General features: G+C 47.1%; 1 protein-coding gene across 1 annotated transcript in view; it reads left to right on the forward strand.

The window, feature by feature from the left end:
- NUTF2 (nuclear transport factor 2) overlaps positions 1-12,253 on the forward strand; it is a 36,669-nt gene that overhangs the window by 13,184 nt on the left and 11,232 nt on the right. The window contains exon 2 of the mRNA XM_038740040.1: positions 10,079-10,205. Coding sequence (XP_038595968.1) covers positions 10,107-10,205 — 99 coding nt within the window. The 5' untranslated portion in view covers positions 10,079-10,106. The remainder of the gene's footprint in view (positions 1-10,078; positions 10,206-12,253) is intronic.

The raw sequence follows: 12,253 nt of genomic DNA on the forward strand, positions 1-12,253 counted from the left end.
GTGCCCTCTCGGACCATCCCATCTAAATTCTGCCCAGGCAACCTTAGCAGCTCCAGGCAGATGACATTCAGGGGCACTGCTAAAGCCAAAGGCTCTTCGCCATGTCTCATTATGCCCCCTCAGCCCTTCCCCCCACCCTGGGGTTTTAGTTCTTGGCCCTAAGGCAAGCTGGAGGGATGTAGGAGGTTGCTCCACCAGCAGTATTTATCCAGCTCTCTGAACAGCACTTGTTTTGGGAGGGTGTAAGTGCTCTGAGTTGGTGTCATAACTTAGGGAGGTCGAATTTGCTTGTTAGTATAAGCAAATTATCCTGAAATTTAGAAGTTTAGGGCAGGGTATGTTAACATGTCAGTTTGTTGCCTGTGAAATGTTTAAGGAATGTTTTGGTTCTGAGTTGGGAGAGATTTGTGTTGCTGGTTGTTATGGACAACAACACCCTTACCCCTCCCTCAAAAGAGCCCTGCTTTTTTTGTGTGGGTTCACTGATGTAGCCAGAAGTGCCAGCGTTTCATTGTAGAACGGGGGTGGGGATTTTAGGGGGAGATGAGGACGGGGAGGAGACGGGCTTCAGAAAACTAATAGGCCTTAAAGGCACCATTTTGAGCCCCGATTGGAAACTCTCAGAGCTTTCCAGAGACCTGGATGAGGAGGTTTGGGAGTCTAACTCATAAAGCTCTGGGGTCAATTGCCTCCGTGGAGTGGGCCCCACATGAAAGTAGCGGGTAGTGCAGCAGTGCGGATAGTAAGACAGGTTCTGGTAGAAGTAGAAATGTTTAAATCGGAAATGCGTTTCACAAACGGTTCCCCAGATAAAGTCAACTGTTTTTTTGTTCCTTGCTGGCTACCTTTTCTATCACTTCTCTCACCCTCCCCTGAGCTCTGCATCGGTCAGATTACAGTTGTAAAAAGGATGTAGCGTAATGGAAGATTGTCTAGAACAAAGTGACAAAAATGATTAAAAGGTTGGAAAACAAAGTATTATGAGGAAAGGTTAAAGGAATTGGTATTGTTTACCCCGGAGGGAAGATTTAACTCTCCTAGTAGAAGGAGGGTTTTTATGGGGAGTTTTCTTCCCTACATCTCTGCCCCTGCTCTCTCTCTGGCCGTCCAGGCTGGTATCTCCTCCTGCCTTCAGGACATCTCCATCTGGATGTCTGCCTGCCATCTAAAACTCAGTATGTCCAAGACTGAACTCCTTATCTTCCTTCCCAAACCCTGCCCTCTCCCTGACTTTCCCGTCACTGTAGATAGCACTACCATCCTTCCCGTCTCATAAGCCCGCAACCTTGCTGTCATCCTCGACTCCGCTCTCTCGTTCACCCCACACATCCAATCCATCACCAAAACCTGCCGGTCTCACCTCCCCAACATAGCCAAGATCCACCTTTTCCTCTCCATTCAAACCACTACCTTGCTGGTTCAATCTCTCATCCTATCCCTACTGGACTACTGCATCAGCCTCCTCTCTGATCTCCCATCCTCCAGTCTCTCCCCACTTCAGTCTATACTTCACTCTGCTGCCTGGATCCTGGCTGTGCAGAAACGCTCTGGGCATGTTGCTACCCTCTTCAGAAATCTCCAGTGGCTGCCTGTCAACCTACGAATCAAGCGAACTCCTCACTCTGGGCTTCAAGGCTGTCCATCACCTCACCCTCCCCACCTCACCTCCCTTCTCTCCTTCTACAGCCCAGCCCACACCCTATGCTCCTGTCGCTAACCTCCTAACTGTGCCTCGTTCATTCAATCATATTTATTGAGCACTTACTGTGTGCAGAGCACTGTACTAAGCGCTTGGGAAGTACAAGTTGGCAACATATAGAGACAGTCCCTACCCAACAATGGGCTCACAGTCTAGAAGACTTGTTCTCGCCTGTCCCGCTGTCGACCCCCGGCCCATGTCCTTCCCCTGGCCTGGAAAGCCCTCCCTCTGCACATCCGCCAAGCTAGCTCTCTTCCTCCCTTCAAAGCCCTACTGAGAGCTCACCTCCTCCAGGAGGCCTTCCCAGATTGAACCCCCTTTTTCCTCTCCTCCTCCCCATCCCCCCCACCCTACCTCCTTCCCCTCCCCACAGCACATGTATATATTTGTAAAGATTTATTACTGTATTTATTTTACTTGTACATATTTACTATTCTATTTATTTTAAGTATGTGCATGTAGCTTAAATTCTATTCGTTCTATTTTGACACCTGTCCACATGTTTTGTTTTGTTGTCTGTCTCCCCCTTCTAGTCTGTGAGCCCGTTGTTGGGTAGGGACCATCTCCACATGTTGTCGACTTGTACTTCCCAAGTGCTTAGTACAGTACTCTGCACACAATAAGCGCTCAATAAATACCATTGAATGAATGAAGACCAAAGAAACGAGATGGGCTTTAGTGAAAGCAGATGAGGTTTTGGTTGGACATAGGGAGCCGGGTGGTAAAACTGTAGGGTGGCTTACCATTGGGGGGTTGTGGTTTACTTTTCTCTCACCTGTTTGAAGGCTGATAAATTCCTTAAGGATAAGGGTCACATCTGTTTCTTAAATTAAATCCCTAATGCCTTCTACAGTGTTCAGTCCCCTAAGAGCAGTTGATAGCTAATTTTATTTATTGGTAATGTTTCTTGGCTAAAAATAGCAGGAAGAGTCTCCTGACCTGTTACCTGTCTCGATCCAGGCCTGACGCTACTGTAATGAGTTTTGGGTTGTAGGTTTGCCTCAATTCTCTCTGCTTTTTCAGTGTAAGAGAAGTTTATTGGAGCACGTTTAAGCTCCTCATGTGGCGATTGGAAGTTTCATGTCTTAGGGGAGCCAGACTTATAATTTCTGCTCTTAATAAAAATCATTAATTGATTGCTTTTGCTGTCCACTTTGATCTCCCCCACACCCATCGCCCCTGAGCTTGGCTGAGCTCCTTTTTTGTGTTTTCCTGGTGCAGACATGGTATTTATGAGATTTCTAAAAAGCTGACATTGGCAGAACTCCTCTAGTTCCTCCCCAAGCCCTCTGGAATGGTTCCTGAAGCTCGTTGTGGGCAGGGAATGTGTCTGTTACATTGTTGTGTGGTATTCTCCCAAGCTTTAAGTACAGTGCTCTGCACACGGTGTGTCCAGTAAGTATGATTGATTGAAATAGGATGAACATCAATCCGTCCATTTTAGGTATCACCCTGCTTAGAGGGGCATAGGAGGGGCTCTGAAGTCTCACTTTTCACCTCCCAACCTTCCTGCCTCTAGGGTTCTCAAATGTGAGTCAGCACAGTGCAGGAACTCAGTAAGCCTACCGAAGAGGTTGCCACTTGTTTTAAAGTATCTAATGAAGGGAGGAAAAAGAACACATAAGATGGTGTGGTGGTCAGCTTGGAAAGAGGAACTTTGTAGCGATTTTAGGGTGATTGTCAGCCCCAGTGGTTGCCTACCGAAGAGGTTGCCACTTGTTTTAAAGTATCTAATGAAGGGAGGAAAAAGAACCCTTAAGATGGTGTGGTGGTCAGCCTGGAAAGAGGAACTTTGTAGCGATTTTAGGGTGATTGTCAGCCCCAGTGGTTGCCTACCGAAGAGGTTGCCACTTGTTTTAAAGTATCTAATGAAGGGAGGAAAAAGAACCCTTAAGATGGTGTGGTGGTCAGCCTGGAAAGAGGAACTTTGTTGCGATTTTAGGGTGATTGTCAGCCCCAGTGGTTGTCTTTTAGTGACAGCCAGATATCAGGCTGAGAAGCAGCATGGCCTAGTGCATAGAACACGGGCCTGAGAGTCAGAAGAACGTGGGTTCTAATCCGGGCTCTGCCACTTGTCTGCTGTGTGACCTTGGGCAAGTCACTTAACTTCTCTGGGCCTCAGTTCCCCCATCTGTAAAATGGAGATTAAGACTGTGAGCCATATGAGTGACAGGGACTGTGTCCAATCTGATTAACTTGTGCCTACCCCAGCACTTAGAACAGTGTCTGGCACGTGGTCAGCACTTAACAAATACCATAATAATAATAATAATAATTATTATTATCCAATTTTAGGGGTTGTGGCCACGCCAATTCATGCACATTGGGATAATTGTAACTTCAACCCTTTTCTCTCATTTTTTAGCCATTCCCTTGGCCTCAGCATAGTCACCGCCTCTCTCCTGAACACAAGATTCTTCCCCATCTTTATCTGGCGGCATCAATCAATCAGTGGTATTTATTGAGCACTTACTATGTGCAGGGCACTGTACTAAGCACTTGGGAGAGTATAGTCTTCCTACCTTTCTATATACGGTCCCTCTAGACCGTGAGCTCATTGTGGGCAGGGAGCATGCCTACCAACTCTGGTGTGCACTCTCCCAAGTGCTCAATACAGTACTCTGCACATAGTAAGTACTCAGTGAATACCATCAATAGATTGACTGAGTCATTCATTCATTCATTCAACCGTATTCATTGAGCGTTTACTGTGTGCAGAGCACTGTACTAAGCACTTGGAAAGTACAATTCAGCACCAAATAGAGACAGTCTATGCCTACAACGGGGTCACAGTCTAGAAGCGGGGAGACAGACATCAAAACAGGTAAACAGGCAGCAATAGCATCTTTTAGACTGTGAGCCCACTGTTGGGTAGGGACTGTCTCTATATGTTGCCAATTTGTACTTCCCAAGCGCTTAGTGCAGTGCTCTGCACATAGTAGGCGCTCAATAAATACGATTGATGAATAGCGTCAATATAAATAAATAGAATTAAGACCTCCTGAAAAACCCACTCCCTCCGGGAGGCATTGTCTCAGGTTGGGTTCAGCTAAAGGTTGCCCTTAGCACTTATACACCCTAACAGGAATCATCTCAGTTTAGGTTGTTACACCCTCATATATTTAACCCTTTATACTTTACCCATCAACAGCCCATAATGCTTGTGAGTGGCTTGTGCCTGTCAGTCCCTGGGATAGATGGTAAGCTTTTTGAGGGGCCAGATCTGGGTCTCTTACTCACTTGTACTCTCCCAAGTGCTTTGCACAATTCTCTGTCCACAGTAGGCACTCAATGAATGCTACTGATGGATTAATGGCTAATGATTCCGAAGTCCCATGTTGGGTAGGCGAGCTGTGCCGCCTTCTGCTCGCATGGATGGTTTCTACTATTGAGTGTCTCACCTGGGCTTCCCGAGCTCTAGGCTTGCAAGGGTGTCACCAACCCTCACTCCTGGATTGTAAATGAAGGGTGAAAGGGGAGCTTTGGCTTGACAATGGAAAAGGAGACTCCTTTCTGCATATTGTGCCTGAGGGTAGGGTGGCAGGCTTGATGAGGTGAGCTGGCCAAAGAAAAAGGTCTTGACCCTCACTCTAGGGGAAGTAGGGGGTGGGTTGTGGTGGGGGGGCACAGCCTCTGGCAAAGATTATGCATCTATTGCCCAATATTGGAATTATTTATCCCCTGAATAGGATTCCCACAGCACTCCATGTCCTTGTCTCAAGTCCATGCTGAAGTCTTAGCTGTCAGTTGTTTGTTCATCAACACCAAAGGTATTTATTGAGCGCTCACTGTGTGCAGAGCACTGTACACTAAGCGCTTGGGAGAGTACAATATAACAGTTGGCGGTTACGTTCCTTGCCCCACAACATGCTTGCGGTCTAGAGGGATGATGGCTGTAAATGATAGCTTAAGTTAGAATTTCCTGTCAGGCTGAGTAACGTTTCCCTTAGTGTGTGAACCTGGGGACACTCTGCTATATTGGCAGGGAAAAAAGACTTGCATTTTGGTCCAGTTTTAGTTCTTTTAAATATCATTCAGAACCATAATTCTAGACTTCGGAGACACTGATTTATTATCTTAGTCATCTAAGTATGTTGACTCTAATTTTAGAACAGCCAGCATGTTGGAATAGTTTTATATTTGCTAAAAATAAACCTTCCGCCTGCTTGCTGCCACAATAAGCAGTGGCCTGGAGGGGAGGATCCTTCCTGGAGAATGCAGAGAGCACTCCTTCTGGTGCACCGGAAACATCACATTAGAACAGTGCTTTGCACATAGTAAGCGCTTAATAAATGCCATCATTATTATTATTATTATTATTATTATCATCACAGGGCAAAGGGAGCAGGTGAGGAGTTCAGGGAGGGGCGGGGATCACCTCACCGTGGAAGCCTGGGCAGCTATGGAGGTTTTCCACAAGAAGTCACTGCCGAGACCACCCGTCTCCAGACAAAACCCATGTCCTTGGGGGGCGGAAATCTAATTTTTGTTCTGTTCAGGACCATTCATTCATTCATTCAATTGTATTTTTTGAGCGCTGTGTACAGAGCACTGTACTGAGCGCTTGGGAAGTATAAGTCGGCAACGTATAGAGACGGTCCCTACCCAACAACGGGCTCATAGTCTAGAAGGGGGAGAAAAGGTGCATCTCCTTTTTTTTCATGGTTATTTATTAGGCACTTACTATGTCAGGCACTGTAAAACGCTGGGGTAGATAAGAAGATAATTAGTTTGGACACTGTCCACGTCCCACGTGGGGCTCACAGAGGGCTTCCCATTTTACTGGTGAGGTAATGGAAGCACAGTGAAGTGACTTGCCCGAGGTCCCACAGCAGACAAGTGGCAGAACCAGGATTAGAACCCAGGACCTCTGACTCCCAGGTACTTTTCCCTAGGGTCAACTAGAGCCTGGCCAGATGTCAGGCATGCCCTGGGCCCTGTTGAGACCTGCAGCACCTCCCTTCCCCCACCCCTTCTTGGGGTGAGGAGGAGGGAGCCTCCATGTAAATGGGCTTTTAAACTCATGGTGAAACAGTCGATGAGTGGTATTTATTGAGCACTTACTGAGTGCACTGTTTGAATTAAGCATCCCTGGCCTTGCTGTCCCATGGTATTCAGATGGATTCTGCTCCCTTAGGTATTGAGTTTAGGTTGACGGTAAGTGTAGATGTGTAGGAGTAAGGGAAAAAAGTGTGTGTGCTCTCCTCACTTCCCTCCTCCAAATATTTGCTACCTTTGCTCCTTTTGTGGTGGAAGCCTGTTCCTACATGGTATGAAAACCTTCAATTTTCTGCTGGGAGAGGTGGCGGTGGGTGAGGCCTGAGCTAAGCTCCTATTAGGCAGCAAGTCATCTGGCCACTGAGAGGTGGGAGGAAGGGATGGGGTGAAATGGCAGAGAATCTGAGTGGTTTCCCCATTGGGGTGTTGAAGGGTGGATCATTGTTGCTGGTGCCCCAGGCCCTAGTTTAAAACAACCATGGCTCTTCCCCTATACTGTGGTAAGGACTGTGATTGCCTCCTCTAACTTAGTGCTTTTCCTGATTTCTGACCCCAGTTAATCAATCAACAGTATTTCTTGAGCACTTACGGTGTGCAGAGCACTATACCGAGCACTTTCCACCTAAACCTGGCCCCTCTCTGACTTTCCCATCACATAGACACCACCACCACTCTCCCTGCCTCCTAAGCGCATAACTTTTGTCATTTTCCTCAACTCATCTCTCTCATTCAACCCACACATTCAGTCTGTCATCACATCCTGTCGGTTCTACCTTCACATCATCTCTAGAATCCACCCTTTCTTCTGCACCCAAACTGTCACCATGCTGTTCCAAGCATTTATTGTATCAGTTATATCATATCCTTCCCCCCTGGCCTGGAATGCCTTCCCTCCACGCATCCACCAAGCTAGCTCTCTTCCTCCCTTCAAAGCCCTACTGAGAGCTCACCTCCTCCAGGAGGCCTTCCCAGACTGAGCCCCCTTTTACCTTTCCCCCTGCCCCCCCGCCCTACCTCCTTCCCCTCCTCACAGCACTGGTATATATTTGTACAGATTTATTACTCTATTTTAAATGTACATATTTACCATTCTATTTATTTAGTTAATGATGTGCATATAGTGATAATTCTGTTTGTTCTGACGATTTTGACACCCGTGTACCTGTTTTATTTTGTTATCTGTCTCCTCCTTCTAGACCGTGAGCCCATTGTTGGGTAGGGACCGTCTCCATATGTTGCCGACTTGTACTTTCCAAGCGCTTAGTACAGTGCTGTGCACACAGTAAGCACTCAATAAAGACGATTGAATGAATGAATGACTATCCTAAGGCAGAGTTCTCACTAAATCCTGTAATCAGGATTAAGCATGGCCAGTATAGCAGAGCTGGGTAGAGCCTATATACAGTTCCATTGTAGTAGTAATAGTAGTAATAATCTCATCATCACCCCACAATACTTTTGTAAATATTCCTAAACTCTGTTTACCCTAACCCTAATCCACTTTAATGTCTAGTTCCCCCTGTACACCGTAAGCTCCTTGAGGGGAGGGATAGAATCTACCAACTCTGGTGTATTGTACTTTCCCAAGCACTTAATAAGGCATTCTACACACAGCACATGTTCAATAAATACATTGGTTGATGAGTAGTAGCAGTATTTAAGTGCTTCTGTAAAGCACTGTACTGAGCACACTGTGCTAAGCACTGGGAAAGAATAGACAGGTGAGAATTAAGCATAGTCCCTGGTCCTCGAGGGGCTCACAATCTATAAAGGGGGAGAGAGGATGGATAACAGGTAATGAATTGAAAGAGAGGAATCATTAGCAGGTAAAATAAGAAAAGATAAAAACAACACAAACCCAAACCCAACAAAAGATAACAACAGGGATTAATAAAAAAAAAATAAAAAACAATAGGGCCCTCTGGCTAGAAGAGCCAAGCCCATCACTCCTCCAGATTCCAGCTGATGTGCACAGATTGGAAGGGAGCGGTTGGGAAAGAAGCTACCTCTTTCTGATGGGGGTAAGGAGGCCCACAACTTGCAGGTGGACTAAGATCTTGCTTGTCCTCCTCTCCCAGGCTTATTTCTGGGTAGTGAGTGAATAGGACGGACCCCACTACTACACAGGGGAGAGGTGGGCAAGGAAGAGTACTGTCACCTCATCTTATTCAGTGGGGCTGGGCAGGAGAGAGAGGGAGAAGCGGGTGGCAGATTCTGTTGTGAAGTTTTGGCCGTCTGTAAATAATTTCAGACACTGAGCAGCGTGGACCAGATTCTTATGGGCTGGTAGAGGAAGGACCGGCACTTGTTACTGCCCAAGATATTTTAATCCTGTAAACTCTCTTCGTCGGCCCTAGTGTCAGGATTCTGAGAAACTCCAGACAGCAGGCTGGGCCTTGGGCCAGGCTCATCTCACCTGAGAAGCTTTTCAGGCAATCAGGAGCATTTACTGGGCTCCTATTTAGTGCAGAGCATCATGCTAGAGGCTTGGGAGTGTACAGTAGAGTTTGTAGATAGGATCCCTCAGGCAGTGTTGGCAAATACAACATTTACTCACATAATTGCTTCTACCACATAATTTTCCTCACCGATATTCGAATAAGATTTTTTTTACTGCTTACCGATAAATGTAAGCAGTGATAGTAGCATGCACCTCGGTAGAAAGAGGGGATGGGTCAGAGGAGGTAATGCCAAAGAGGACTCAGCGGGAGGAGGAAGAGGGGAAGGTGGTGGTGGTGGTGGTGGTGTTACCCTAATTCATTTGGTGCCTGTTGTATGGAGCCCTTGGGAGAGTGTAGCAGAAGGGGCACAGCCTCCACGTGCCCTCTTACCTTTCTCTTCCTTCTCCCCTCCCTTCCCCCCCCCCCCCCCCCTTTTCTTTTGCTCCTCTTCTTGCTCGGCTTAATTCCCCTCGATCTACTTACGGATTAGCGCCTGTAGTGTCATTTTATGTATTCTGTCCCCAGTGCCTGGTACAGAACCAAGAACGTGGGGGCTCAGGAAACTTTTCAGCGATGCTTTTGTAGAGGTCCCCCTGCTTTGGGACTGGATCTGATTCCATTGCTGAATGCCAAAGGGAAGCAGGGGAGGGCAGCTGAAACGTGCCGATTCCAGGCCTGGTTGAGCAGGGGTCCAGAGAGGAGGGATCCCTTCTAGGGCCAGCAGGAGCTGGGAGTTTCACATCCGAAGAGGCGACAATGAACTTTTCAAAGCCTTCTGCCTCTGGACACCGATGGTTTTTTTTTTTTTTAAATGGGCAGGGAATGTGTCTGTAAATTATTTTGTATGGTACTCTTCCGAGCACTTAGTATGGTGCTCTGCACATAGTAAGCGCTCGATAAATATGAGTGATTGATCGATTGATTATTTTTGCTCTTGCAGTTTCTGGCACCGCAGTGAAGAATCCAGAATGGGAGACAAGCCTATTTGGGAGCAGATTGGATCCAGCTTTGTGCAGCATTACTACCAGTTATTTGATACGGACAGAACTCAATTAGGAGCAATATATGTAAGTATCTGGGGAGAGGGGAGAGGCCGGTGGTTGGGGCTCACTAGCCGAGTCAACCCTAATTCCTGGGAGTCAAGGTCATCTTGAGAAGCAGCATGGCTCAGTGGAAAGAGCACGGGCTTTGGAGTCCGAGATCATGGGTTCAAATCCTGCCTCCGCCACTTGTCAGCTGTGTGACTTCGGGGAAGGCATGTCACTTCTCTGGGCCTCAGTTGCCTCATCTGTAAAATGGGGATGAAGACTGTGAGCCCCACATGGGACAACCTGATCATCTTGTAACCGCCCCAGCGTTTAGAACAGTGCTCTGCACATAGTAAGCGCTTAATAAATGCCATCATTATTATTTCTATTATCTTCCAAGGAGGGCTCGAGGTGGAAGGGTGGGTGTTTTAGACTGTGAGCCCACTGTTGGGTAGGGACTGTCTCTATGTGTTGCCAACTTGCACTTCCCAAGCGCTTAGTACAGTGCTCTGCACACAGTAAGTGCTCAATAAATACGATTGATTGATTGATTGATTGATTGTTTTAGCTCTGGGTCCCAAAAAGCCCCTTAAGTCCCTTTCTTCCTTTGCTTGTCCTGCCTCTTAGGCAAGCTCATAGCGCCCACTAGTGGTGACAGCCCTGCATGTATAGTGATTCCCTGGCCTTCGGGATTGGCCTGAGCACTGTAGAAGCGCTCAATAAATACTAACAGTAGTTATCATAATGGTATTTGTTAAGTGCTTTCCATGTGCCAGGCACTGTACTGAGCACTGGGGTAGATACAAGTTAATCAGGTCGGACCCAGTCCCTGTCCCACTTGGGGCTCACAGTCTAGGGATGGATGGTGTCCTTACTTACTCTCCCAGGCCCACGGGAGGATGATAATAATAATAATAATAATAATAATAATAATAATAATAATAATAATGGCATTTGTTAAGCACTTACTATGTGCAAAGCACTGTTCTAAGTATTGGGGGGAATACAAGGTGATCAGGTTGTCCCACGTGGGGCTCACAGTCTTAATCCCCATTTTACAGATAAGGTAACTGAGGCTTAGAGAGGGTAAGTGACTTGCCCAAAGTCACACAGCTGACATTTGGCGGAGCCGGGATTTGAACCCATGACCTCTGACTCCAAAGCCCGGGCTCTTTCCACTGAGCGATCTGCCCCAGGGTGGCACCACTATCCGAGGGCTTGTTTTTTGTATGTACTTCCAAGTGTTTAATACCTGGCATTGCCTCCAGTGGGTGCTCAGCCAATTCCCTTACTACGTGGAGAAGCAGCGTGGCGGAGTGGATAGAGCACGGGCCTGGGAATCAGAAGGTCATGGGCTCTAATCCTGGCTCTGCCGCTTGCCTGCTGTGTGACCTCGGGCAAGTCGCTTTACTTCTCTGTGCTTCGGTTACCTCATCTGTAAATTGGGGGTTGAAACTGTGAGCCCCACGTGAGACAGGGACTGTGTCCAACCCGATTTGCTTGTATCCACCCCAGTGGTTAGTACAGTGCCTGGCACATAGTAAGCGCTTAACAAATACCACAATTATTTGGGTGGTCACGCCATTTCGGCTGGTAAGATAAAAACAAAGAGTGGTGGCACTCAATCCGTGGTAATTATTGAGCGCTTACTGAGTACAGGGCTCTGGACTCAACCCTTCGGAGAGTACAATACATAGAGCCCATAGGCCCGATCCCTGCACACAAGGAGCTTACAGTCTACAAGAGGAGCTTGCAGTCTAAAGGAAAAAGTATTACAAGAAAGATGACAGATGGGCAAACAGGGCTATCACTGGGAGCCCCAGGGTAAATTGAGAGGACCCGGCCTGGGGACCGGCTTGTGCTGGGGCCCCGCTAATTCTTTGGCTTTGTCATTCCCAAGGGTATTTTTCAGCAGTCTTTCATGACAGGAAATAAACCTCCTCTCTTGGGAGCTGCTCCCCGTGATCATTATTATTATTATTATTATTATTATTATTTTCTAGACTGTGAGCTTGTTGTGGGCAGGGAATGTCCGTTTTTGTATCGTACTCTCCCAAGCACCCAGTACTGTGCTTTGCCCACAGTAA

This window comes from Tachyglossus aculeatus, chromosome X1, assembly GCF_015852505.1.
Source record: "Tachyglossus aculeatus isolate mTacAcu1 chromosome X1, mTacAcu1.pri, whole genome shotgun sequence".
NCBI classification, from domain to species: domain Eukaryota; kingdom Metazoa; phylum Chordata; class Mammalia; order Monotremata; family Tachyglossidae; genus Tachyglossus; species Tachyglossus aculeatus.